This window comes from Akebia trifoliata, chromosome 9, assembly GCF_017979445.1.
Source record: "Akebia trifoliata isolate Shusen 1 chromosome 9, ASM1797944v1, whole genome shotgun sequence".
NCBI classification, from domain to species: domain Eukaryota; kingdom Viridiplantae; phylum Streptophyta; class Magnoliopsida; order Ranunculales; family Lardizabalaceae; genus Akebia; species Akebia trifoliata.
The window spans coordinates 24,985,466-25,012,920 of NC_141383.1; the positions used below are offsets into that span (position 1 = coordinate 24,985,466).

The following is a 27,455-nucleotide window of genomic DNA, read 5'->3' on the forward strand; positions in this document are numbered from 1 at the left end:
CTCAGTGTTGAGTTTAGTCTCACATTGGACACTAATTTACTTACCTCTCTCCTTATTTACTCCTGGGCATCTCCACCCATTGCCAATTGATTTTGAGTTGGACTCCCAAATTAATCATGGAATCAGAGTGGGCCTTTCTCTCCTCCACGTCACCCAGTTCATATCTCCATATACTTCGGTTCAGTCTGACCCACATGTCCGATTATTTAGACTTAGGTTTGTCTATAGGTCTAGAAGCATTCACCTACCTTTAAGTTAATCCGGATCCGTGTTTCCTAAAGAGTCTTTCATTACAGGTGCATCTCAATCCTCATCAAGCCTTGCCACTCATGTCCTATCTCTCTCCTTATAAGCTCCTCACTTAGGAAGGGTAGGTCAAGTGTTCGAAACCCCTCCAACTTGGGTAAGCAAAACTCGAACCTGTTGGGTTGAACCCAACTTTAGGTCATGTCTGGGCATAGTTAGCTTGGGTTCGACCTTGGGTACCTCAAATCGGGTTGAGTGTGGGCATAGGTATCGGTTAACCCAAACCCGAACTTAATATGATTATAATTTAAAAATAATTTTTATCTTAGTTTCTTAAGCACTCATAATTCATATTTCAACATGTGTGCTTTTATATTTATCTATATATCACGACTAATGTTTGATTATTTTCATTAGATAAATAATTATTTTGTTTTAAGTGTATATCTATATTGTCATACTAATATTACAACTATAAATATTTTTTTATTTTCTTGAACATTGTGATTATTAATGAAAAATGATTATTTTAGTTAATTTTATTATTTTTCTTCTCTCTTTAAATTTACTTATCATTTTATGTATATAAACTTTTCAAACACGTAGTTAGAAAAAAATAATTATAAATTTTAAGTTATTTTACATGCCACTTATCTTTATGAAAACTTATACCAATACTAAATTACCTATTATTCATAATGAGTGATTTAACCTGATCAACCCGACTTGACTAGGGTTAGGTTGAGCATTTCATATTCTAGATCAGGTTGGGCAAGAGTGCAGGTTGGTGTTTGTCAAGTTTGGGTTAGACGCGGGTTGATCCTCAAACCCGAGTTGCAGGCTTAATCCGGTGATCCGGTTGACCCTCGACTCAACTGGGGTAGGTCAAGTTACATTTAATGTCCTTTTCAAGGCAATATTAGAAAATATTAAAGAGCAAATTTGAAGAAAAAAAAAAAGACTTTTGAAATACCCTTATTTTCTCTTATTGTGGAAAGAATAGAGAAAGACAAAAAAAAACTAAATAGTCCCTTTAATTACAATCACACAAGAAGAAAAAAAAATTTATTGCAGTGAAATAATTAGGTGGCAAAATTATCCACCACGTTATTTATGGGGCATTTTTTCTCAATAAAACTCATGGACCACACATCACAATGATAAAAGACCCAACACCAACAACCATCGCGATCAATTAACTACAACACTTGTTGGGGAATGAAGACATCGTCAATTGTTGGGAGATTTTTTTATTATTATTATTATATTAGATCCATAATATCAAGTAGGGCTGTCAATGGATCAGTGGATCAGGATCGAATCGGATTGGGGTTGATTTGATACGCCGATTCGATCCTGATCCAATAAGTATCGGATCGGGTTTCTTTTCATCAATAGTAAGACCTAGATCCGATCCATTAACGATCAGATCGGAGCAAACCTGATTTCATATATAAAATCTAAATAAACTTCATACATCTCAATAAAAATATAATATAATTTATATATTTTCTACATATAATCGAATCATGTCCTTATTGAATCGGAGTGTGTTGATCCAGCTCCAATCCAATAAGATATCGGATTGGATCCTTATCAAAATCCAAACCATCGATCCAGACACGAAGTTATCGGATCAGGATAGATCGGATTTTGGGTCTGATCCAATCCATTGACAGCCCTAATGTCAAGGATAATCTTTCAATATTAAAATCGTATCAAGTGTTAAAGCATCTCCAACAATGCTCTTTGAAATAAATAGCATATTTTGTCAAAATCTGGCAAATATTATTTTGGCTAACCTAAAATTTCTTGAGTACTCCAATAAACTCAACAAATCTTTCATTTATTGAAAATTATGATCTCACAATTTGAAACCCAAAAACATGAACCGATGCCATAGGTTTCTAGAGAACGAAATTCTAAAAAACTGTGAAGAAAAAAAAAATTCCATTGTTTAATTTTAATTTTAAATTTTGGGAGTTCGGTAGCTGTTATTTCAATACTGTCAGTCAAGCTCAAATATATATATATATATATATATTGTGAATATGAGTTTTTCCATACAATTTAGAAGGATATTATGTTCGATTGTGAATGTGATAATTCATGTGGACCCAACAATTCTTAATAAAATTTGAAATCTTACCAAGTTAACAGGGCAGGTATTTTATTAATAACGAGCCAAAGTACTACATTACATGTGGCGAGTCCTTTTCTTGATTATTTTGGTCATTACTTTAACTTGAAGGAGTAGAGAGTCTGTTGGACCCTCACTTTGTCATTTGACTCTTTGTAATAAAGAGGATCTGACGTGTAAAGAGATTGTTCTTGTTTATGTTACATGTGGATAGAGATTCAAATCACAATGCTCATTATTCAGCGACGTGAAATCCATGGACTTATCCCAATGCTATTAATTGTAGAGGTCAAGTTTGTGATAAATCGACATCGATCACTAATTCATCATTAAACCCACAAAATAATAGAAAAAAATGAAAAAGATAAAAGATAAAAGATAAGAATTTTTTACGTGGTTCGACAAACCTACTTACGTCCACGGGCTCGATGAATCATTCCACTATAAATCTCACGGTTATATGACTTCCTCTCCTCAATCTCTCTCTTAGTTTTGTTCTCCCTCTTTACAAAGACCTCAAGACCTTTAAATAATAAAATCCTAAAGAGAAATTTTAACCCTAATTAAATTATAATTATCCATTTTACCCATGTACAAATAAATTAATTACCTATTAGGGAACAATCCTCCCAAATTGAGATTCTTCCATAATTATATAGAATCATACTCAAATCAAACCACATGTCTGCCTCAGGATACATGTTGATGGTACAAATGAATGATCCAATTGGGAGATGATTTTATCCCTTCACATTAATGTTGATACTTTTAATGTATATGATGTCCCTATTGTGATTTTCAATCAATAAGATTTCCTTTAGTCTTGGGGAAAAATAAAACAACAATTATTACCATTATTTTAAAATGGAAAACTTGACTCGACGTCTATTAGTTGTTTGTAGTAAATCAATATAATTATTTTTAAATTTTATTAATTTTAAAAGTAACTCTGTAGAGTTTTCAATTCAACTTAGAGAATTTTTTTAGTTGAATAAGTAAATCAATCAACATTTTTAGATTTTGAGTTAAATTTTTAGATATATTTTTAAAATTATTGATTTTTTTTTCATAAAATAAAATAATGTTTAAGTGAAAAAATATTAGTTATTTCATTTGGAAACTTAACAAATGGCTCTCCCTTCATTTTCACTTGAAAATAACAATCAACCTGATTGGTGATATTTAACCAATAGATCTAAGTTTTTTTTTTTTATTTTTTATATCGGAAGGATATACGGTGGTACATATCAATCACACGACGATTTTCTAAGATACAACAAAATAAGTCAAGAGGCCACCTAATTTCGAACACACGATCAAAATGAACATACTCCTCTCGTGGATGGATGATTATAATTTATAAAGCATTATGACTTGGAACCTTAATGAATAATTCTAAAATTCAAATACTAGAAATCATCGTTCAAATTATTGATGACAAATATACCCTTTTTATCTCAAGTGAGGTGATTATTTACTGAGGTCTTAAAACTCAGTAGTCCTTCTCGGTCGTCCGCCACTAAAACTAATTCATCTCATCTTGTATGTGATAAATTAAGTTGACTCGGCCTAATTTTATTTATTCTGTTGTGTGAAAGCGTAACAAGAAACATCAAATAAAGATGAAAAGAACACAAAATTTACGTGATTTGACCAAATTGCCTATGTTCACATAGAAAAAAGGGATATAAAATTTATCTTAGAGATTTGTGACATCTTCAAAATCATGTTCGATTCTAATCGATGGATCTCAATTTTTATTTTTTATTTTTTATTTTTTATTTTTTCAAAAGGTGATCTCAATTCTCAACCCTTTTACATGTACTCATGTTTCAATGGGTCTCTTTCACTTGAAATTTCCCCGAAATTCCTTTTTGGTTATAAATAGAAAATAAAGTTGTCGTCTTTTTCAAGATTGGATATTGCGCACAAACACTTGTTTTGCGTGTTACGTCCAAATTTGAGCCCACTGACACACAAAGTCATTTTTGGACTTTTAACTCAACAATCAGTCTGGTTGTTGATTTTTTAACCGTTTGATCAAAGCATTCTTTTCATTGATGAAGGATAAAACATTAGGGTTTCAAATTTTTAGAAATCACCAATCAGAATGATAGTCAGTGGGCCTTTTTTGTCTACTAACACGGGTGACAGGTATATGTGATCAACACCTAATAGTGTCTCTAAAAATATCGAAAGTATGAAAATGTGGGCCCACCTTAAAAGTCTTGGAATCACATTCTCACGTTAACAACTTCCCAGAAACAAACATCTCCATCTATAGAAGAGTGGGAGGAGTTTTTATTCAACCTCCCTAAATAACTACATTAATTAGTATAACACCCAACGTTTCTTATTAAAACCTAGTCCTTTTGACTTGGTTCAACGTGTTTCCAAGATGATAATAAATAAATAAAATAATTCACAATGAAAAGACCAAAATGCCCATTTGCTATTCCTTATTTTGTCCTCCTTTTTAGGCAAGTTTATTAGCAAAATTGGAATATAATTACCCATAATTAATTAGATATTGATTAAGAGTTTTTGGGAGTTAAATCAATTACTTATTGGCTAAAAGAGTTTAATACCTCCAAAATTATATTTTCTAGAAAAATTATTTACATATGCTTTTTTATTTTATTTTTGTAGGTGAGAGTGTAATTATAAGAAAACGACATTTAGAATTTTCAATCTTGGTTAGAAAATTCTTTTCTTCAGGATTAGGTCGAATTTAATTTTCTGGCATAATCATACAGACTCCAAGTATGTAATAAGGAAGACTCTTCGTTAAACGACATTATCGATCATTGACAAATTGGCAACTCAAGTTAAAAATCCGTCTCCCCTAATAATCAATTATATTATTATACTAAAAAAATAAAATAAGGAGAGAGACTAATAAGTTTAATTTAAGAGTCATGATAATCTGACGCCACCATCACAGAATCGTAGATTATTTGCCTCAGATACACAAAAAAAAAAAGATTTATGATTCTACATATCCCGAGGCAAATGAGCTTCCATTATGTAATGAGGGCATCAGAAAATCATTATTTTTATTTTAAATTTATATCCCTTTCTTTTGACAAGTGATAGATTGTAGTTTTATTTTCATTAGTGGAAAAAGTTAACCAAAATCTTCTAAATTAACTCAATTATTTCTATATTTTAAAGTTTTTATTACTAAATAACTTGAATTATTAGTTTTATCCAATTGACGTGTCCTCTTGGGCGGATCATACATGGTTGTCCAGAGGCAATGACATTAACCCAAGCCTGAGGAAACACCTTAAAAATATTGGGTGTTTATCTGATTAAGTGGATAAAGTAAGGGGGTAAAGAAAAATCCAAGAAAGGAAGGTAGTTGACATACACCTCACATTTTCGTGAATATTTGACATACCATTTGTATTTCCAAATTAATGCATGTACCCTCGACCCCAGTCTTCTCTTAGAGGCTAATGAAATATGACCTAAATGCCCTCATCTTCAATACAAAAAAAAAAAAACCCTTGAATTTTTATTTTGCTCTCAAAAAGTCATTTATGAACTGTACAACCTCTATGTTAAATTATTTTATTTCAACCTTCTCTTATCTCTTGAAATCCATGGTTCAATCTTTATTTTGAAATTCTTGTCAGGGTTTTTTCTCATTGAAAATGTTAGTTCATGAACTAAAGGTAATGTGTTTCGACAGAAGGAATATGATTTTTATGTCATTGCCCTTCTACTCTCTACTATGGGAAATCCCTTTATTTTGGTCAATCATCAATTCCCTTGATTTCTCGAGTGGAATCTCTTTTAGATCTTTCTTTTAAAATCTTGGAATTTTGATTACTTTCTCATAAGGAATGGGCATTTGACCGATTCCTTTCTACTCAAAGTTTAATTATTTTTTATCTCCCAAAAATCTTATATTACTCTGTTTTGAAGGTTGAAGTAGATAGAATATTAAAATTGAAGATAATACGAGAAAATTTATCCAAAAGGTTAAAGATGGTCAAATTTTGAGAAGGCAAATCAAAGGTTTTTGACATGAAGTTAAAGATAAGGGCATTTGGGTTATTTTATTTGTCTATTACATAAGACCAAGGTCAAGGGTCATCTCAACTATCCATCAAAACATGGAGGGGTAAACCTAAATCACCCAAAAAAGAGAGGAGGAAGAAATTATTTTAAATCTTAAAAAAAGGAAACAAACAACAATGCAAGCATGATCGTGACGGTTTAATTTGTTATTCATATATTCAACGGTCCAGATCGATCCAGTAGTGTTTATTGAAATTCCGATTTCGTCTCAAATCCGTGCTTTGTTAAGGTTATTTCGAGGAGGCAGAGATATAAAAGAGAGGAAAGTCTCCGAAAATAGAGTCAAAGAAGAAGCTTGCAGGGGAAACCACGAGGAGGTAAATTTCATCTCAATTAAGACTTTTTTTCTTTAATCTTTTTGGAATTTTTCAAAGATTTAGAGATACCCATTTCGATTTTGAGGTTGGGCTGTCATTTAAATAATTAAAAATTGTTTGTTTATACCCATCTCAAGTTCGATGTTGGGGAGCCATTTAAATTATTAAAAATTGTGTATTTTTTTATATTAATGTTCTTGCTCTATGGATTTCATGATCTTGATCTTAAAATTGGAAGAACCCATTTGTTGTTTTGTTAATTAGACGGCAAAGATGATCATTGTTGAAATCCTGAACAAACCTTCAGCTTTGGATCTTTGTTCTTGTTTCTTTCTTTTATTTTTCTTTAGTTTGATTTATATTTATTTAAATTTTATATAATATAAATATATTTCAATCTGGGTGTAGCTGTAAGTATTAGATGGATTTTGTGCTGTTCTAATGTTCTATTTTAATAGCCATGAGGCCATGACGGAATTTCTAAGGTTTATCTAGTTTTATTGACTTTGTAACTCGCTCATATAAAATATATTATTGAAGCTTTGTTATTTGTTGTGGAATTTACACTAGGGTTTGTAGTACAGCTCATACTTTTCTGATTTTGATGATTCCCATAGAAAGCAAAGACGCATACAACCTGTTATTTTGTAGAATATATAATATTCTAATTTTTTTTCAGATTTGCAAAGATAATTTGATATTATCACAAGTTCTTATTAAAAAAAAAGAAAATAAAACAAAATTAATGTTCATAAATCCTTCCAAAATTGGAATAATAACGATGATTATAATAAGAGCCGTGATTTTTCGGACTCGAGTATTTTCACTCAGTCTGATGTGGCAAGGGTACAAAACTGTTGATCGATTTTTTCGGGAAACACAAGAAACCGATCAAAGGTTCTGTGCCCTTGCCACGTCAGACTGCGTGAAAAAACTTCAAGTCAGAAAATCATTAGCCTTATAATAATAAGTGCGGTTTTTATAAACCCTAGGAAACCCCACATTCCTATTGTTCCACATGTACTGAAGGCATCCACAATTTACAAAAATACCCATGTTGGGATGCCTTCAATACACGTGGACCAATATGGGGTTTCATATGGTCTTCCAAATCGCACTCAATTGTAATGGGGAGGGTTATCAATGGGTGTCATTTTCGTATATAATATAATGGGGCATGACCCATGGCTGTTATAACACCTTTGTTAGTGTCGATAATGCCCTTTTGACATTTTCAAAGTTGGAGGAATCACACAATATTAGTGGCTTAACAAAAAAAAAAGCCTAACATTATCCTACTATGAATAGTATGGTTGTTGGAAATAAGTTTCCTTGTACTTCAAGAGTTTTATTTGTTTTATATACAACATAACTTGGGTTTATAACTCTATATAAATCATTCTTGTTTGTCTTGGCTTCCTCAATTCTCTGTCGTTGGTTTTAGGAGAGCTAGTGTAAGTTACCATCTTATTACTTGAGTTGACTTGGCTTCCAAAGATTGGTATGTTTTTTTTTTTGAATTCTGAATGGTGGCTGATTATTTTTATTTCATATTATCATGAAAGGACTTGCATCTTACATGGATTTCGACTTGTGAATTGTTAGAAATCCCGTTTTGTAACTATGAATTTGTGGAAAAATCTGATTTACAAGATGGGATTCATTAGAAGGATGGGGTTATATCTAGCTATTGTTGATTTTCTGTCTTTCTTAGGTAGCTATAGTTGATTGGTTTTAATTTTCTGTTTTTCTCAAGATAATTTTGAAACATGGAAGGTATCCACTAAATATTATGCTATAAATATGAATTTATTCTAAAGAAATTCAAATGTTCTTTTTTGTTGTGTGATGTTCATTGCTTGATTAATTGTTTCTCTTATGATAGTGGTTCTTTAGTTGTGTTCTTTGGGGGCTAACAGAGGAGGGGTTGCCATTGAAATATATGAATTTTACTTCTTTTTTTCCTTATATGTTGATAAAATTTCTATATATTGTTTCACGTTCATAGGTATAAGAATGATTCATGGTTTCCCTTATACTTTGTTATCCCTCTTGTATCAAAAGCATGAGCAACTTCAAATATTAGAGTAGAAAACATGAGTAATCTCTGTTTCAATACTTGCTATCTAGACATTTAATTTTAGAGTATGTAAAGCATCAGATAATCTCCTAAAATTGTTTTATTTCTCTCTTAACAACCGTTGACTCAAACGTTCTTTCGAGGATATTAGACAGTAAAGAACATGGGTAATCTTTGTTGCTGTATTCAAGTGGACCAATCCACAGTAGCTATCAAGGAACAATTTGGCAAGTTCGAAGAAGTTCTCCAGCCGGGATGCCATTGCCTTCCATGGTTTCTCGGTAAGCAACTCGCTGGCCATCTCTCACTTAGGTTGCAACAGCTGGATGTGAAGTGTGAGACCAAGACAAAGGTTTGTCCATCCTCAACTACAATGCCCATGTCATGATTTTTAGTTTCTTGAATCCTTCTACTTGGATTTCTCTGTCTACTCTACGTGGTGAACCACACCAACTTGATTGAGTTCTCACTTTGTTTATGTAATGTCAAGTTTAAATTATTTCAAAATTTCGAGTTTTGTGGGTAATAGATTATAAAGGTTCTTGACAATTGTACTTAATTTTCTCTCTTATTTATTGGATTGAACATCTTATTGTAGCCACATGTTATTAAGTTCAAATGATGGATATTACTTTATGGTATATCAATAGTTTTACTAAGTTGATCAGTCTTTCTTCTCGTCATTTATTCTGCAGGACAACGTGTTTGTCAATGTTGTTGCATCTATACAATATCGTGCCATAGCTGAAAAGGCAAACGATGCTTTTTATAAATTGAGCAATACAAGGTCCCAAATCCAGGCGTATGTTTTTGATGGTATGAACCAAAAGCTCAAAAGTTACATTTAATATACAACATATTGATATTGATCTGTCTTAATTGATGATTGGGTTTACTTCTTTTTTTCTAATTTTCTCAGTGATCAGAGCAAGTGTTCCAAAGCTTAATCTAGACGATACTTTTGAGCAAAAGAATGAAATTGCAAAAGCCGTGGAAGAGGAACTTGAAAAGGTATGCAATTGGTTAGATACATAGTTTGTGTTCTGTTGTAGAGCATGTAATGTTAAGTTTACTGACCTTGTTGCGTACCTCTATTTGGGTGCACAGGCTATGTCTGCTTATGGTTATGAGATTGTACAGACACTCATTGTTGACATTGAACCGGATGAGCACGTGAAACGGGCTATGAATGAAATTAATGCCGGTAAGATGACTATTATATTTCAATTTCACTTAAGTTATTGAACCCGCACCACACTGCACCCATGTATTTTTTTTTTTTTTTGTAGTTAATTTCCATTTGGTAGGGATAGTTTTTGAGGAATGCCTAGAAAGGATCCCCCCTTACATGATTAGTTAAGCTAGAGGGAAATTTTTTATCTGTCTGCATAGTCTATTGGGATCATCTTATTGGGGTAGCACTTCTGAACCCACCCACCCACCCACCCGGGAAAAAGGGTAAATTACATGTTGACCCCCTGTGGTTTGGCATAATTCCATGTAGACCCCCTATATCTCAGATGTTATTTTACTATTTTACCCTCTTTTTTTTTTTATACAAAAAAAATAAATAAAATTTAAAATTATAAAAATATCCCCGTTTAAGCACTCAAACTCTTACACGTGAACCCATTTTTTTTCACAGGGATATTTTTGTTTATAGAAAAAAGAATAATATTTTAAAAAGGGTAAAATGGTCTTTATAAACAGTAAAAACTTCATATTTTTTAATTGTTTAGTTGACAGCAAATAGACAAAAGGTTGTTAAGTGAGACTGTTAGATAACTATAGGAGAGGTATGTGCAATTGTAAAAATGTTAAGGGGTCGATATAGAATGATGCCAAACCACAGGGGGTAAAAGTGTAATTTACACATGGCAAAAAAAAAAAAAAAAAACCTACATGTCCATACCAGGGTCCAAGAGATGAGACAGGTTCGGATACCCTATTTGTACACCTAACGAAAATTGTAGTACTATCTTCACTTGATAAATCCGTCAATGATGGAGATCTCCGATATTTTATTGTTCTTGGAATAATTCATTTTTTTAAAAATCTTTTTCAGCTGCAAGAATGAGGGTTGCAGCTAACGAGAAGGCAGAAGCTGAGAAAATTCTACAAATTAAGCGAGCTGAGGGTGAGGCTGAGTCCAAGTATTTGTCTGGTTTGGGTATTGCTCGACAGCGTCAAGCTATTGTGGATGGTCTAAGAGACAGTGTGCTGGGTTTCTCGGTCAATGTGCCAGGGACCACAGCAAAGGACGTTATGGACATGGTTCTTGTCACACAGTACTTTGATACCATGAAGGAAATTGGCGCTTCTTCTAAATCTTCGGCTGTGTTCATCCCTCATGGACCCGGTGCTGTTCGTGATGTTGCCAGCCAGATTCGAGATGGACTGCTTCAGGGATCTTCATCTCACCTATAAATGGGTTTCTAGAGTTTTCATGTGGGCGTGTTGAAACATACATTGGTCATTTTCTATGTTTATTTTTCAGGATTATGTTTAGTGTGTTTGTATGCTTTGATTAAGTGTATGTGCATAGTGAATTAAGTATGGGATTTCTGTCTCAAACTGATGAACTTTCGTTGATTTTCAATCATAAGTCAACCATTTCGCACAAGTATTTCAAGATTTTGCAAGAATTCCTATGAATATATCTGAACTCAAAAGGTTTGAGTGCCCCAACACCTGTGAATCCATGCTTTTGAAACTGTTTTGAGTCACATTAGACATGTCTAAAGTGGAGATTTTGGGCCTCATGTACTTTCGATCCAAATTATGCAGGGATTTTGAGGGTGCTTCTTTCCGGGATGTTGTGTAACTCTTAGCTCTCCTTTTGGTGTTTGTAACCTTTCTGCGTTCAATTCTGACATTTTGACAACCATAGATGCTTTTCACTCATATCTCGATGAAAGCATCTATGGTTATGTGTGCACCACACCATCAGAATGTACATTTTAATCTTACTTCAGCATTATCCTTAATAAAGTTTTTTTACTCTTACAAGAAAAAAACACCTAAAATGGCCTAAATGCCTTTATTTAAAGCTCAAGCCAAAACAAACACATTTATTTTCTCGAAGGTAAATTACTGAATTAGTTTTTAACTTATTCAACCTCTTCAATGTATTTATAGAAAATCCTTGGACTTCTCTACCTAAACTTCCCCATCCATCTAAAAAAAATTCAATTCCTATATCTTCTTCAGGAGGTTTGAAGGTTTACGGGGAGAGAATCTTAAGATTGATGATGAAAATGAAGTTACCTAGTCTAAATCTCATCATTCTTTAAACTTGAGCTTGACGACAACCCCTTGGTCTTTGTTGCTCACATTCTGTTCATTCTCTCTAATAGTGTACTTCATGACGTTGGTATAAAATGACCATCCAAGAAAACTTACTACACTACCATACTTTTTCTTAATGTTGATACATTATGAACATCCAAGAATTCTGGTTTTACAAGTCAATAATTCGGCGTAGCTGACTTAACGCTTGACCATGAGCAGAAAACCATCTAATGAGACAACTTAAGACCCTCTGAATACTAGGGATTACAGTCTGAAACCACTGAGAAAGAAAGACCAATTATATGGGGACCAAATATCGACCACCACAGACCTCCAGCCCCTCAAAGAGTTGGAAGACTTCCCGCATGACCAGGCCAGTGCAGACCCTAACTGAATTCCAAATAAACTTTATGCAATCACATCATCCACAAATGAGTTTAAAAAGGGTTCCAACAGATTGAAAAATATTTCCAAATAAAATCTCTGCAAAGATGAAGTATATCCTCCAAAACCAATGGGGAGATGGAAAATGAGAGAGAGAGAGAGAGAGAGAGGTTTAAGCCAGTCCATTGAACTGGCCAAAATTATTTTTACAAACCCATGACCACCCACGTAAGGTAACAAAACTTGGTCCAAAACATAAAAACTAATAGCTTTGTCCTTCTACCTACCTTTTATTGCTTTCTGCCAAACTAAGATGAAAGTCTCTTCCTCATCCACACCCAACCCATTCCCACCACCTGCACCTTTCATTTCTAGGAAGGGGGTTTTCCTCAATCTAGGGCTTGAGTGCCAACGCCAGCCCAATCTTGGCACTCTTCTCAATGGCCTTTGTGTCCACCTCTCCTGAAATGGTGAAGAGGGACTTTGGCCGCCATTCGTGCTGAATAAGGGCAGTTGCCTTGCCATAGTTGTTCACCCGAGCCTTCACCAAGGTAAGGGGGTCCAATGCATGCTGTGTGCCAAAGTTCAGAGTGTTCTCATTGGTTGAGAAGCAATGGGTCAACTCTGCTCCAACTGCCGTGTTGGTCAGGGGACTCACTGTTTGATAATAGGAAGCATTCAATGTGTCGCCTTTATCGTTCCTGCGTCCACAACAAAACATATAATAATTAATAAATCAAACAACGATGCACTCTGCAGCCATCATCCCCACTAGTTGATTTGGTCACAAAATTTTATACTTCGGATCTGGGAAGAGATTTTTTGAGTACAAGTTTTCATAGATAGTGTGCAAGCCTATATAACTGAGAGATGTACAGTAGTATAGGAATGTATAATTAAAAAAAAGGTTTTTTTATGAAAGAAAACTACTCACAGAGTCAAGGCAGCAATAAGGTCACTGTGGGTGAAGCTTAATCCGGCATTGCATTTGGTGAGGTTCCCAGTAGCAGTGTCAAAGGACAGATCAGTCCCAATGGCAACGACATCAGTTCCTACAACTCCTGAAAAATTAACAATGGGGTTTGCAGTAAACCCGATACTTGTGCTAATCCCTGCATAGTCGTGCTTGTACTGCAGCTCCACCTGTTACCACAGCCACCAACAATTCAAAACTAAACCACAGCACCTAAAAATTACTTGGGGATGTGAAGAGCACTGTTAGGGGACACATTTTGTAACAATTACAAAAGAAAAGTGTGCCTATGCAATCTAAATGCCAAGATATATATAATACATCTTTATATTATATCACAGGACACATGCTATCCAACAACTAATTCAGCATACAACTATAAAATTTGAACCAATTCTACATTCCATCTCAAGCTTTGCCAAGATGTTGATCAGATCCAAGATTTTAAACCTTAATTGGAAAATTCTATTGAAACCTTTGAAAATTGGCAGAAAGCAATATAATTCCAGTTTATTCAACAACTAAAAAAGCTGATATTCAGCAGAAGCATGATAATATGATGCAACACCTCCATTTGCAGCAACAACAGAAGACCGTTATGATATAAACTGGCCAATGCTGCAGTTGGGATGAGATGTGACCACAGTAAGACATTTGTGGTATCAAAGAATGTCAGTGTGCAGAGAAGAGTGTCTGACAAAAAAATTAAGCTAAATAGTCTTGAGCCCAGGTGCATAGAGTAAAAGTGACTAACCTTGCCAGACTTCTGATCAGGAACGATGAAGCTGAAAATGGTCTTGAGCCCAGGTGCAGGTTCATCAACTGTAATAGTTGTAAAAAGCTGCCAAAGGACCATGCACAATTAATCAACTAATGTGAAAATCAATCTTATATGAAGTTGGATATTGTATAAAAGTCCTGAAGATAACAGCCTCAAGGTAAAGAACTTACATTCTAACATGAAATAAGCAAAGACATAAAATAGTGTCGTACTTGCTTTTTGATAAACACCCACAATTTTTTTGTAGAAAGGTACCCACAAAAGATATATTATTTATTGGAGGTGTATTACTAAGTGTGATTTAATTTTTTTTCCAAATGCATTCAAGAATAGAAGTTAGGGCAAGGAAGATTAAAACTGCCCATGCTTGAAACACTGGCCATTAAAAAATGCCTGGCCCTATCACTTCCTTACAAGTTACATCCTATTTTACAATTTAACAGTCCCTACTAAAATGAAATATAATGAATATGACAAGAAATAGATACAAGCATGATACATAACATACTATACAAGCATGATACATAACATACTACTCCCTACTATAAGTTTCACTAACTACAAGATTGCATGTTATAAAACACACTTTATAGATCCAACCCAAAACACCTATAGGGGACCAAATGGCCCTTCATTCATATTTGATGCATGCTTCCATCTACAAACTGTGTTCATGAGAAAACAGTATACACAAATACAATAACCATTGAGTGAAAAATATGAAAGTGGCTTACCCTAGAGTTTGTGTCAACTTTGATATCAGTAGTGATATTCTTGTTTTTAAGCTGGGTGTTAACGTCAGCCAAAAAAATATCACCTTTCTTTATTCCTGAAGAACTAATAGCCTGCACAAAAGAAAGAACACAAAATTTTTTAAAAAAAACAACAAATTATCTCACAGAATTCCTAAATGAAGTGAAGTAATATGAAAGGCAAACGGGATAAATTCCCTGCCTAGTCCATTAAATGACAATCACAAAATGCCTTGTGTTGCCAAGACACTGATGGTATAACTGAGTTAAGTACTATGAGATGATTGAACAATTAATTTGATGAAATTAATAGTAAACTCATTATAAGCTACGGATTGCAAAAGTATATTCTTCAAACATTGATACTTCAATGAATAATCACTGGGTGATAAGCATCCATGAGCATTGCTAAACATAAGGTACATTTATTAAAGAAAAGAAAGCAACACATCACACAGAGAAGAAATAAAACAAGAAATTTTTTCGTGTGTGCATGAGAGAGAGAAAGAGAACACAGAAAATACATCTAGCTCAGTAAGCCAAACAATGAAGCAAAATTTTATATTATTTAATTTTTAAATACAACTAAAGGCATTATTATAAGCCACAACTGCTAAAAAAATGAATTTTTCATTGATTAGTTGAAAAATCTCTAGTAACATGCGAATAAAATATCATAATTCATACCCTTTAACTGGACTAAGTTATAACTAGTGACCGTTTTAATACTCATTTTAAAATCCTGACGTAGTACCTAATTTCTAAAATTAAAAAATAACATTGTTATATTTACTAACAAAGTCTGCTCAGAAAAAGTGAACTTTCTTCTCATTGATTTGTTGCCAAATCTCTGAAGTCTGACATGTGAAGAATTACATAATTCATCCTTGCAGTAATAAATAAATAAATAAACTTTATAGAGGAACCTACAAGCTCATGTTGAGCATATTATGAATAAATGAAGTCGCTCAATGCCGGTCCAACCACCACAAGAAAAATGGAAGGTGATAGAGAAGCCTGCCGCATTTAAAAACCAGATCCTATGTTGTTAAGGGGACTGGGCGGTGGACCCCTCTGGGGCCTTGGCAAGGCCTAACTGGCCAGAAAATAAAAACGTTTCCATTCAAGCTTTTCAGTGAAGGTCATGAAAAATGAAGATAGAGAGAGGGAGAGGGGAAAAAATAATGATAAATATGCACTCCATTAAAAGATCGACTAAAATAGGAATCCTAGTAATTTCAACTAAGAATGAATGCTTGGAAAATCCATACTAATCTCTAGGAAACCATGTCTTTCATCTCAATTTTATATTTAGCAGAGAGCCTCAAAAAGGGAAAAAAATAGCCTCAAATGACATTTGAGTCTCTCCATCAAACAAACAGTTCAGATGAAATGATGCTCTTCTGTATTTCCAATACAAGTGGACTCCAAGAAAACCAGTATTGATCCCCAAGAAATCACTACCACTCTCTACAAAACAAATGTTTTCTTCTCATTTCAGCCATATGTTTGATGGAGCGCCTCGAACATCATTTGACGTTATAAAATATGCACTACACCAAAAGGGTGGCACCTTGACATACCCCCTGTTTTAGAACTGATTCAATACTCCCAAGCTCATGGTCCACTATGAGAGACTACCCAAAAAAAATGATCAAAATACCCCCATTTTAAATTCCTCTTAAAAAGGATGGCACCTAGGCCCGAGTAGTCGGAACCCATTAGCCTGTACTTCTAATAAGTTTTTTTACTTTCAAGTGTGAAAGCTCTTTGACCCCCAAAATCATTGGGCCGATTGCAGCCCATACTTACCTCATCTTCTAACTTCTAATCTGTAAAAGAGCCATCCAAGTTAATATTAAAATTATCCTAAAATCTCAAGCAAGCTAATCAATTCATTTGTACAACCTCCTCTACAAAACATCACAGAAACAACATCCGCTTATTACCCATTGACATATTGGCTTCATTGAGCCCATTTAGTTCACCCTCGCCTCATCCTCTTAAGCCCTAACCCTAACCCTAATCCTAACAAGAGAGACCCAAGCTCAGAGTTTCAACTATCCTATGACCTCAAGCGAGCTAAAAGTCTCATTCGCACAACACACAGTAAAACATTACAGGAACAACGCCAACCTATTACCCATTAAGCCATCTTAGCTTAAGCTCTAACCCTAACAAGAAGAATCTACTATCCAATTATCTCAAGCAAGCCGTTCGAATCAAACAAACAACAAAAACTGGAAAACCTCACAAGAACACCAACCAACTCTAAATCACAACAATTACTCCAAAAAATTATCAAAAAATGAAAGAATCTCATATTAAATCTAACGATGAGAGAAACACAAAACACCAAAGTTTAATTAAACAAACGAAAAAACCCGAGCTCATCAAACGAGATTAGAACCAAAAATAAAAAAATAAAAAGAATGAGAAACTCACAACTCCAGTTGAGGTATAAGTAGTGATAGTGAACTTATGGTCGCTCTGGTAATCTTTGTAGAGAAGATCTGCAGAAAAACAAACAAATTTGATTTTTTTTTTTTTTAACTCGAAGATTGAAGATCAGAAACTAAGGCGACAAATGCGAAGAACAGAATATCACCTCTGGCTTTCTTGCCAATATCGCTGTAGAGACCTGGACCCTTCACCATCTTTTCTGATCGAAAATGAGAATCGAACCGAAGAAGATAAGAAGAAAAATCAAGATCGAACGACAGAGGTGATAGAGCAAGAAACCCTAATTTTCAAGTGTGGAGGAGAGAACTTGTGGTTTATGTAGAAAAACGAAATATAGAAAACCCTAATTTTCAAGTGTTTTGTTATTGGATGATCTGGACCGTTCGATCTAATATAGAGGAATAGATTCGCTATTTCAGCCGTCGAATTGGGATGCGGACATGGTACTTGGACAGATGAGGTAGCTTTCTCTCCAAGAATCCGGTTCAGCCGCCTACGGTCCGGTTTAGATAAACCGCTTTGGTTTATTCCGGTTAAAACTACCTCCAGCAAATGAATGTTTTATGTGTAGCGAACATCAGATATTTTTCCATGTGTTAAATAAGCAGAAATTGACCGTATTAGTTCGTGGAGAATCTTAAACCGTTAGATTATCCTATAGTTTATTTTTTCAGATCTCGAAAAATATCCATCGTTAAGGATAGCCTTCTGGAAGGTTGTATTGTTGAAGATTTTTAAAACGGTTTTGATATGTTGTTTGGGCTTCAAAATCTTAGCCCAAGCCTGGCCCGTCTAATGGTTCGGATCGGATTTAGCTTAGGTTAGCTTGCTTTGGGTAGTTTTGGGCGTTTTGGTTTCGTTGAAGAAGCTTAATTTTGTTTATATTGAGAACTAAAGTTTATATCTTAAAATATAAAAAAATTATATACATTAAATAATAAATTATTTAAAAAATATTTAAAAATATATAATTAATATAAATATTTATATATTATTATATAGCCTCAAGTTCGAGTCAAGATTGGTTGTCCAAAATCTCAATCCAAGCTCAACCCGAATTAAGGTCAAGTTGAGTTATTTTAACCTAAAGTCAACTCATATTCTATATAACTCAATCCAAGCTCTCTCATCAATCGGGTTGAGCTCCGAGTTGAGTTTGGGTCAATCCACATAAGTTGCAGTCCTGCTAAAATTCACTTATGTCCAAATACGAAACTCTAGTCCAATGTATGTGTCGACCCCTCAAATTGTCTTGTAAAATTATAAATCTATGTGATAAAACAGGATTGTGGATCACATTGAATTACAATTTTGTGGAGGGATAAACTTTCTCCCGAATTATAATTTTACAAGATCCATATTACCCTTTCCTCTTCACTCACTTCAATTGTATTCTCTCTCTCTCTCTCCTTTTCAACAATATCCCTCTAATTTGTGCCATGTGAGGTTGCCTGACAAACCATTTACATGCTAGGCTGACCCTAGACATGAATCAAGCTATACCCCACTCGATAATTAAATGAGCCAAATAACACTACCAAACCCAATCCACGATGGGGTGATTAGGCTAAAACTAGACCCGTTGTAACCCTAGTTGTGGATGATCAATTTGACACTTAAAATACAATGCGATCAAAGATTGGGTATTTTTAAAAATTAATTGAACATGGAGATGAGATAATAAATACATGATTTTAATACAGAAATAAGATTCATGCTACTCACCCCTCAACAATGAATTCTTCAAATACATCAAACTTTTTGAAAAGAAGATTTTCGAAATTAACAGATTGTCTTGGTTTCTATTTGAGATTGAGAAGGAATGGTAGGAAGAGTTGTAATCTTTTGACTACCCCATGTGACATACTCAGTCGATTACCTGACATGACAAGTTTGGAATCATAGATCTGCTCTCATCGGGATACACGGTTCCCTTGAGATACACTTTTTTTATGGGGAAGTGCAGTCATGTATCCCGAGGAGCACAGATCTACGATTCTCAAACTTGTCGCGTTAAGGTAATCAGTTGAGTTTGCCACGTGGGTAGTCAGATTATCACTGTTCATAGTAGGAAGTATAGATCAAAAGTTCAGAAAAAAAAAAGAATATTCTAGGGTCTTTAAACTCCAATTTGTATGAAATGAATACGAGAGATTCTATTGGCACACCAAATTTACTCACAACACAATATTCCTTATGAAATTAATATGTTTCTATATATATTTAGATGGTGTGTTAGAAGTGAAAATTGATGAATTAATAAAAGCTCTAATGTTTAAATAATTAAGGGTGTATAACCATTTCGTGTGCTGAATACAATGAAATTTTAAGTTTGGTGCACTGTTCATTTTAATTCCTAAAACATATTTTTGATAGAATTCACTGATAGGTATAATAATTTAAAGAGACGATCACGTTGATAAAAAAGTTACGAACTCAAAGATAATTATCAACGATTTCACTGTTGAAAAATAAGTATATTTGTCCTTAAATTTACCGACAAGATTGTCACTTCTTATCAACGAGATCGTTATTTTTAAAATCAAAGATAATTTGTTCTTTAAATTTACTAGCGAGTTCATCACTTTTTTTTTATCAACGAGATTGTCATTTTAAATTAGAATACTTACCAACAAACTCACTTGAAAACATGTTTTGAGAATTAAAATGAACAATATACCAAAATCAGATTTTTTTCCGAAGATTGTGCAGTCCCAATAATTAAAATGAGAGCTTCTATTAACACGCCAAATTTTACTTATAACACAATAATGTAGATAACTTCTTGATCTCATAAGAATTAGTGTGTTGTAAGTAAAATTTGGCGTGTCAATAGAAGTTCTCAATTAAAATATACATACTCGGTGTGCTCTAAGTAAAAGTTGGTGTGGACGTAGAATCTCTCCTATTAATCAAACCCAAGAGATTACAATATTAGCGAGGGAAATTAAAACCAAGAACGAAGGAGAGAAAAAGTGCAGAGAAAACAAAACCAAAAACGAAGACCAAAGTCAAACCAATTGTCCACCATTTGTGCTGATCCTAACCTACTGATCTCATTAATGGCATCTTCGTTCATCTCGACTCTATCAATCTCCCTCACGGCTCTCTCTCCTACAATCATGTATGTTTCTTTTGAACACTTTTAATAAATCCTGATTGAACTTCTCAACCATACTTGTTGTTGATCAAGTTTAAATCTGAAGAGTTTTATCTAATTTGTAGTATTTCTTTGACACCCATTTATTATATAGTCTGTCTGAATTGTTGTTTAAGTATAAATGTTTTGTTTGGAATCACTAGAAGCACTCTGCAAATATTTAGAGTTAGGGTTCATTTCAGTTTGCAAACCTTGATTGTTGATGAATTTGAAGGTTTAGGAAGTAAAATGCATAACCCTTTTTTCATTTAATTGATATCTTTAGTGGGTAGTTCTCCTTTTTTTTTTTTTTTTTTCTTTTTTAAATTTACAAGTCATACTATTTGATCAACTAAGATAAGAAATACTGTATTTAGTTGGAAATGACAAAAGGGTTTAGTAGAAAATACTCCCCAACTTCCATTAAGCCCAGGCTGACTATATTACCTGCACGAGAGTTAGTAAATCCAAGGTTCAAAGTTTCAATTTTAGTCCTGAAATTTATGGGATCCGGGTTTCAATTTTTATGGGCTTGTCTTACAAATGTCTTTGTTTGTCTCCTACCAGTCAACACATCTGTTTTTTCAGTTATTCAAAATTCATCTCAATAACTAGATGTCAAACCATGAGTAAAACTTTATTCCCTATATCTAGAAATATAAATAAAAACACACAAGTAAGCTATCTTGAACATTGGGTACATCTTTTGATCGTGAAGACAACCTAAATTGACTTCAAAGAATTTAGAGAAAGAAATTGAGGAATTTGGTTGATAGGATCTTGACATATTTCTAGAATATTCAAATTAGCTATCTAACATTTAAGCCAAATGTTCCTTAACCATAAATAACCGAATTTCTATTTCTAAGTGATGTTAGTAGGGAAATCAGCTAGGTGGGTAGCTTTTCTTATTATAAGAGGAGTCTTTGATAACTGCTAATCAAGATTTAACTTTCTTTGGTGTGAGATTCACTTGATATGATTTTTCTTCCTAAGAAACATATGGTTGGAAGTCGAATTAATTATGATTTGTTTTCAAAAATACATTATTCTAGCAAAATGTGGGAATGCTGGTTATTGGGAAATTCATATTGCAGTGAGAACAAGGGCATGAGTTGAAGGACATGTTGTAGGTAATGAATAGAAGCAATAGGGATTGAATAAGTTATGGGTGTGGAGCTTTGCCAAGTAATTTGGGTGCATCCTCAGAAGATGTTTATCCAATTCAAGTACGGACTAAAGAAGGGGATCGAGTTACACTGGGGTAGTTTCTAAAAATAAGGGATTAGTTGCAGAGCAAGTGCGGCATAATGGAAGGAAAACCATCATGATTTATAATGCGCATGGGGGAAAAAACAATACATATTTCATATCTTTCAATATCCAAGTACCTAACCAAACCTCAAGTAGATTTAGTAGACAATTTGGTGACTTATGTTTTCTTTAGTTTGTTTATTTTGTGTGCTTGAAGTCAATAAATTGAACATTGCTAAAGTTATCTTTCAATCGATATGTATATATCCCCTTCTCATTTTATCTTGGTGCTTTCTTTTCCTAAATCTGTTGAACTGCTTTTAGGGCAGTGGTATAGACTCCACAGAGTTGAGGGAGTGTTGGAAGAACAAATACTAGAGGCATATAACCTGTTTGGGCTGAACATTAAAAGGGTAACGCATCTACTGTCTAACACGTGTTCCACAAGAGGTTTGCATAGTTGGTTCTCTTGAAATTCTACTGTTTGTTTTGTTTTAATCTCCAACAAAAACAATTAAGCCATATGGCATTTAATGTAAAGAATGAAGCTTTATATCATCAAATCTTTAGAAAACATAGTTTGATACTATTTCTGAGAGAAGAAAATGATTTTGTACATATTGACTCTTTGTGTGGAATGATGCTTGGAGCTTATTGTAAACTCTTGTCAAGACTGAACTTTCGTTTGATTGGCAAATGGGCTAGTGTTTAGGTGTCACTGTTTTTTAACCCATGTTGTGGCATTGATACACACAATTGTGACAAGGATTGGAATGCCCTCGGATTGTTTTATTTTTAATACTAGATGTTACGATTTTGTATCCTAAAAATGAAAATCTTTGTTTCTTTTGCTCTGCATTTTCCATTGTTTTCTTGGTTTATTGATTTGTAACAGCTGACAATATTTATTGGTTGTCCTCACCTAAATGCCATTCCTTCAGTTTGATTCTTTGTATTCTACAATGCTCACTTAAGTATCTGGAACCAAGATGATAGTGGGCCACAGAAATGGTTCATAGAAATAATCTCCTTGCCCACATCTTGCCCATAAGTCACTATCTTTTGGTGATCACTATGTTAAATACGGAATTCTAGACATTAATCCTGTCAACGAACTTTGTACCACTATTTCGGATCTGAAATGGCAGATCTCATAAAATTGGTAGATATACCCATGTTATCTTTTCCTCAAAAATGAATTCTAAAAGACTTCATATGGACATCTAGCTCCGATTGAGCAGCTACACCTTGGAATCTATTTCATCACCAACCCAAAAATCATAAAACAAAAATACAAATCATACAAAATAAGAGGTAGTCAAGATGCAATATATAGCTGGATTTGGACTTTAAAATAGGACTTGCCCCCCCCCCCCCCCCCCCCCCGGTCATAGATTCCAAATATCGAGATGTAAATGAAATTAAGAAAACAATCACAATATCCTTCATTATTCCTAACTTTATATGATTTTTCTGTTTCTACAGATAAGTTGTGAATTAAATCTTAATGGGTGTTGTATTCAATGGTTATTAGTGTAGATTTCTCTATATTACATTTCAAATTGAATAACAAATATTATCACCATGATTCCAAGTTCTAGAATCTTGTTTGTAGTGTCAGAGACGATTCATTTACAACCCTAACAGGAAGTAGTAGGCCAGTGCCACCGGCATTGCGATGAGCATTCCAAAGAGTACCCTGCAACCATAACAAAATCATTACTTTAGCATTATATTAAGGCTTAAACCTTGAGATAGATAGATAGATAGTAGAAGCATCATTACCCGGTGCTCAAGATTTCTGGATTTACGTTGTATTCTTTGGCAAACACAAATGGAACAATTCCTTGAGGAAGAGCCGCCTGTGAGAGACCACACATCCTTTAGCCTCCTTTTTCTGAACATATGCTGTATAAATATGGGAAAAACTTTGAAGAGGCCATCCTGCTTCAAAATTTCGGTAGAACCCGTCTCCTTTGGATTACACGTGGTTTCTCCAAGGATGTATCCTTAATATTAATGAAACAGGGGTGTGAAATAAATACAAAAAGACACGTGTCATGTTACTTGGAGGGTTCCTCCAAAATTTTGAAGTGGCCTGGCCACTTCAAAGTTAGACTCATAGATATGTATGAACAAATAAATAATTGAAATGGACCCATTACAAAAAAAAACTTATTCACCTGCACGATTGCGACCTTAAACAATGTGCCTCTCAATCCAATAGCAAAGGAGGTGACAGCCATTAAGGCTGGTCCCACCAAAAACCTTGCACCCATGGCTAATGCTGCCAGTCGGGGCCCGCATGCTATTATGCTAGGTTGTGATGCCATGAAAAGACCTATAAGTCCCACAAATTGAAAAGAGTTAGAAGTAATCTGCATGGTTTTTTGTTTGTCCAATGTAGGAAGCTCATGATGATCAATTCGCACCTAAGCTGAACATGGCCATACCAAGCCCTCCATCTGATAGTATTGATATCGATTTATCAACGATCTCCGGCAGTTTTAGGTGCCACCTACAACGGGTTTCACCGTATCACCTTTATTACTTATCTATCTTAAGACATAATAGGATTCCAAAATATATAACTTTATTCTCGAAACGTTGCTCCTACACGCTTACCTAAAACGAATGATTGCCCATGTAAGACCAAGCAAAGTCGCATGGGTATTTGGGTTGGTTATGAGCTTCCTCCCAACTTTCAAGAGAAGGAGCTTGGTTTTGATTTTCTTTGGGGTTTGGGCTTTTGCTTCCTCCTCCTCCTCTTTTGATTCTGCTCCTTGTGGGGCCTCCATTTCCCCTTAAAACACAAAAGGATCCAAGCATTTGGAATTTAGTCAAAGTTGATAACCTAAAACCCAATAAAAAATGCAAAAAGGTGGAACATATATATTACCGTAAATCTTATAACTTAAGAATGTACACACATATACATAAATATATCTAAGTATGCATATACGGGCAATTGTTCTATCTATAAATATGTTGATGTTATGATCAATATTTTAGAGCAAATGTGTGGTCTTCATAGGTAGATGGGACGCATGGACCAGTGTGATATCTACCATTTTCTGGGTCCCTCCTATCACAAAAAAATTGACCCAATCAATTCAGTCAACTAGTGATCATTGGGGAGAGTGCTGATTGGTTTTTGATCATTTGAGAGCTAAACATGTTGATAATTTGACATATCAAACCACTTCCCTTAAGTGAGAAAATGCAAACCAAGACACCTTACCTGTATCTTCTGATTGTGGAGTCACAGAGACCACCTCGACAGCCCTGAACTCAAACAGAAAAAGCAATAGATTATACCAAATTAAGCTCTGTAAAACGACTATCTGAGCGAGGAACGTAGATGCTTCAACCCCATACATGGCCTTTATAATTGGAATCCCCAAGATCAAAGTGTTGGGTAGTGTAGATAAAGAGAAACCTGTTATGACACACCCCAAGTTTCCTCTTGAACCAAGTTTACTGATGAGTATCAATAAAAAGAAGGCACATAGTTTTTGGAGAGAATCTGAGATTATAAGTTTGAGGGTCATTTGGTAGGGATTGTTGGATGAGATAACACGGAAGGATAATAACGGAATGGAGAATTTCGCTACAAACTTGTTAATGGCAGCGCACTGATCTGGTGTGAATAGTTTCCACCATTTGACAGAGAAATAGGCTAAGATCATAGCAACATATAATGGAACCGTTGCTACCAAGACGTGGTAAACATCAGCCAAGGATATCATATTGGCCGATGTTTATGGACCGTAACAACTAACAAGGGAATTCTACTAATATGAAAATTAGTTTCTTGAACTCTTTTTATGTTCTATAGATGGGTTTGTTAGCTTGTGAAAGGAAAAGGCGGGACTGGTGCCAGTCTTTTTCTCTTGGAATTACGAAATTGTCCCTTAAACTTTTCTATGGTGCCCATCATGACCTTGAACTTTTTCGGCTTCAAACACTAGACTTTTCGTTAATCTTCTTTAGCATCTTCAATTTAAAATATTGCTTATGTATGTATATATATGCATCATCTGCTTTTCATAGTCTCATGTTGTAAACATTTACTGGGAAATGACGAAATTGTCCTCTAAACTTTTCTCTGGTGATCAAAATGACATTGAGCTTTGAATATTTGTTTCAGTTTCAAATACTAGACTTTATTTAAAATATTGCATATGTTTCATAGTTTTTTGTTGTAAATATTAACTAGGAATGTTGAAATAATTGTAATTCCGAGGCAATGAAGGATTTTAGTCATTAATTTAGTAAAAGGTTAAGGGTATTTTTGTCATCGTCAGTTGAAAGTCTGGTATCTGTTTCTTCTTCTGCTCCTTTTGTTATTATTTTTCAATTTTTTCTTACTGTCGGCCGAAAGATAACTATTTAACCATTTTATTATGCCTAAGCCTTGCCTATTATTAGACTTTGAATTTTAAAGTGTCTTTACTTTACTCACCTCTTTCATTTTGACCAAAACATACCCCTCATATTTTACTGTCCATCTACTTTCAGGAATGTTATATAAGGGTATTAAAGTCATTTCATTTAAATTTTAGTTTATTTTGGTGGCTAACCTCTATTTTAAGAGTAAAGAGTTATTAAATGACTAAAATAAACATGATTTTTGTTTTTAATCGACAATTTGCCCAAAAAGTCTAAATAAAGTTTCTCTGTTTTTTAACATTTTTATTGTTGCATTTGAGATATAGTTTATTTATTTATATTTTTTAAAGAAACAAGAAATGGGGGGAAAGAGGAATAAAGAAGTGAATTGGGACAGAAGTAACTGAAAATCTCAAACAGTTAAATAACAGTGATGAAGGGAGAATTTTTTCTGAATATGGTCAAAAGTGTGGGAATAAGTGTAGTGGGGAATTTGCTTTTAATGTGTTTTTTTGCTAAAATAAGACCCAACCAAGTCTCTTTCTTCACGTTCTCTTCTTCTTCGTCGTCCTCCTCCCCAGTCTGGATTACTTCAACATCTCTACATGGTGATTCTGTTAATTACTTGGACTCTATGTTAATAATCAATGTGTTTGGTTGCACGCACAAGGGTGATTCTTTTTCTTTTTTTTTCCCTTTTCAACAAAATGGGCACAAAAATGTGCCTTTCTGAGTAGTTTTGTTCCTTGTCTCGTATGTTTTTGTAGCCAAACACTCTGTACCAACTCTCTTGAATTCTTATGTGATTGTTCCAAAGTATAGGTGGATTAGTCTTTTTTAAAAGCATTAAGGGAGATTCTTTTGCCATTTGATGACTCTTAAGATCCGTACGTCCATTAAGAGTGTTTAAAGTAGAATCGATAGCCAATTGATCATTCCATTCCCTCCTCACGAGTACTTCGTAGCATATCTGATCTTCAGATACCTACGGTCGGTGTGTCTTTGAAAGCTTGGACATAGAGAATAGATAGAATTTGCGAGTGAGTGGAAAATCAAGTGGAGAAGTATGAGAGTGGAGCATTGGGGGTTTGAGATTTCTTTGAAAAAATTGAGATTGTAATAGAGCTTACTCTTTATACCTAGTCCATCCCATC

General features: G+C 34.2%; 3 protein-coding genes and 1 non-coding gene across 6 annotated transcripts; 1 reads left to right on the forward strand and 3 right to left on the reverse strand.

Moving 5' to 3' along the window:
- Nucleotides 1–6,637: 6,637 nt before the first annotated feature.
- Nucleotides 6,638–11,498, forward strand: LOC147394953 (hypersensitive-induced reaction 1 protein). Of its 3 annotated transcripts, none has more exons than XM_086453080.1 (6): nucleotides 6,638–6,792; nucleotides 9,024–9,224; nucleotides 9,568–9,688; nucleotides 9,792–9,883; nucleotides 9,980–10,076; nucleotides 10,938–11,498. In XM_086453080.1, exons 2-6 carry the CDS (start codon nucleotides 9,036–9,038, stop codon nucleotides 11,297–11,299), a joined length of 861 nt encoding a protein of 286 aa, XP_086309206.1. In that variant the 5' UTR covers nucleotides 6,638–6,792; nucleotides 9,024–9,035; the 3' UTR covers nucleotides 11,300–11,498. The 3 variants fall into 3 exon arrangements, with proteins under 3 accessions (XP_086309206.1, XP_086309208.1, XP_086309207.1); XM_086453082.1 differs by lacking the exon at nucleotides 6,638–6,792 and adding an exon at nucleotides 7,504–8,246; XM_086453081.1 differs by lacking the exon at nucleotides 6,638–6,792 and adding an exon at nucleotides 7,507–8,293.
- A 1,120-nt stretch (nucleotides 11,499–12,618) lies between these two features.
- On the reverse strand, nucleotides 12,619–17,835 carry LOC147394954 (mitochondrial outer membrane protein porin of 36 kDa). Its single transcript, XM_086453083.1, has 6 exons — nucleotides 17,662–17,835; nucleotides 17,499–17,566; nucleotides 15,036–15,146; nucleotides 14,275–14,361; nucleotides 13,482–13,690; nucleotides 12,619–13,248 (listed from the first exon to the last, which is right to left on the reverse strand). Exons 1-6 carry the CDS (start codon nucleotides 17,708–17,710, stop codon nucleotides 12,942–12,944), a joined length of 831 nt encoding a protein of 276 aa, XP_086309209.1. The 5' UTR covers nucleotides 17,711–17,835; the 3' UTR covers nucleotides 12,619–12,941.
- LOC147394955 (small nucleolar RNA R64/Z200 family) lies at nucleotides 15,853–15,949 on the reverse strand. Its single transcript, XR_015181899.1, has one exon. It is a non-coding gene; the product is annotated as a small nucleolar RNA R64/Z200 family (small nucleolar RNA).
- Nucleotides 17,836–23,399: 5,564 nt separating the features above from the next.
- Nucleotides 23,400–25,865, reverse strand: PIN8 (Auxin efflux carrier family protein). The gene is made up of 6 exons (XM_086453941.1): nucleotides 25,151–25,865; nucleotides 24,535–24,712; nucleotides 24,342–24,427; nucleotides 24,093–24,250; nucleotides 23,695–23,771; nucleotides 23,400–23,608 (listed from the first exon to the last, which is right to left on the reverse strand). The coding sequence occupies exons 1-6, from the start codon at nucleotides 25,656–25,658 to the stop codon at nucleotides 23,542–23,544; spliced, it is 1,074 nt and encodes a 357-aa protein (XP_086310067.1). The 5' UTR covers nucleotides 25,659–25,865; the 3' UTR covers nucleotides 23,400–23,541.
- Between the last annotated feature and the right edge of the window lie 1,590 nt (nucleotides 25,866–27,455).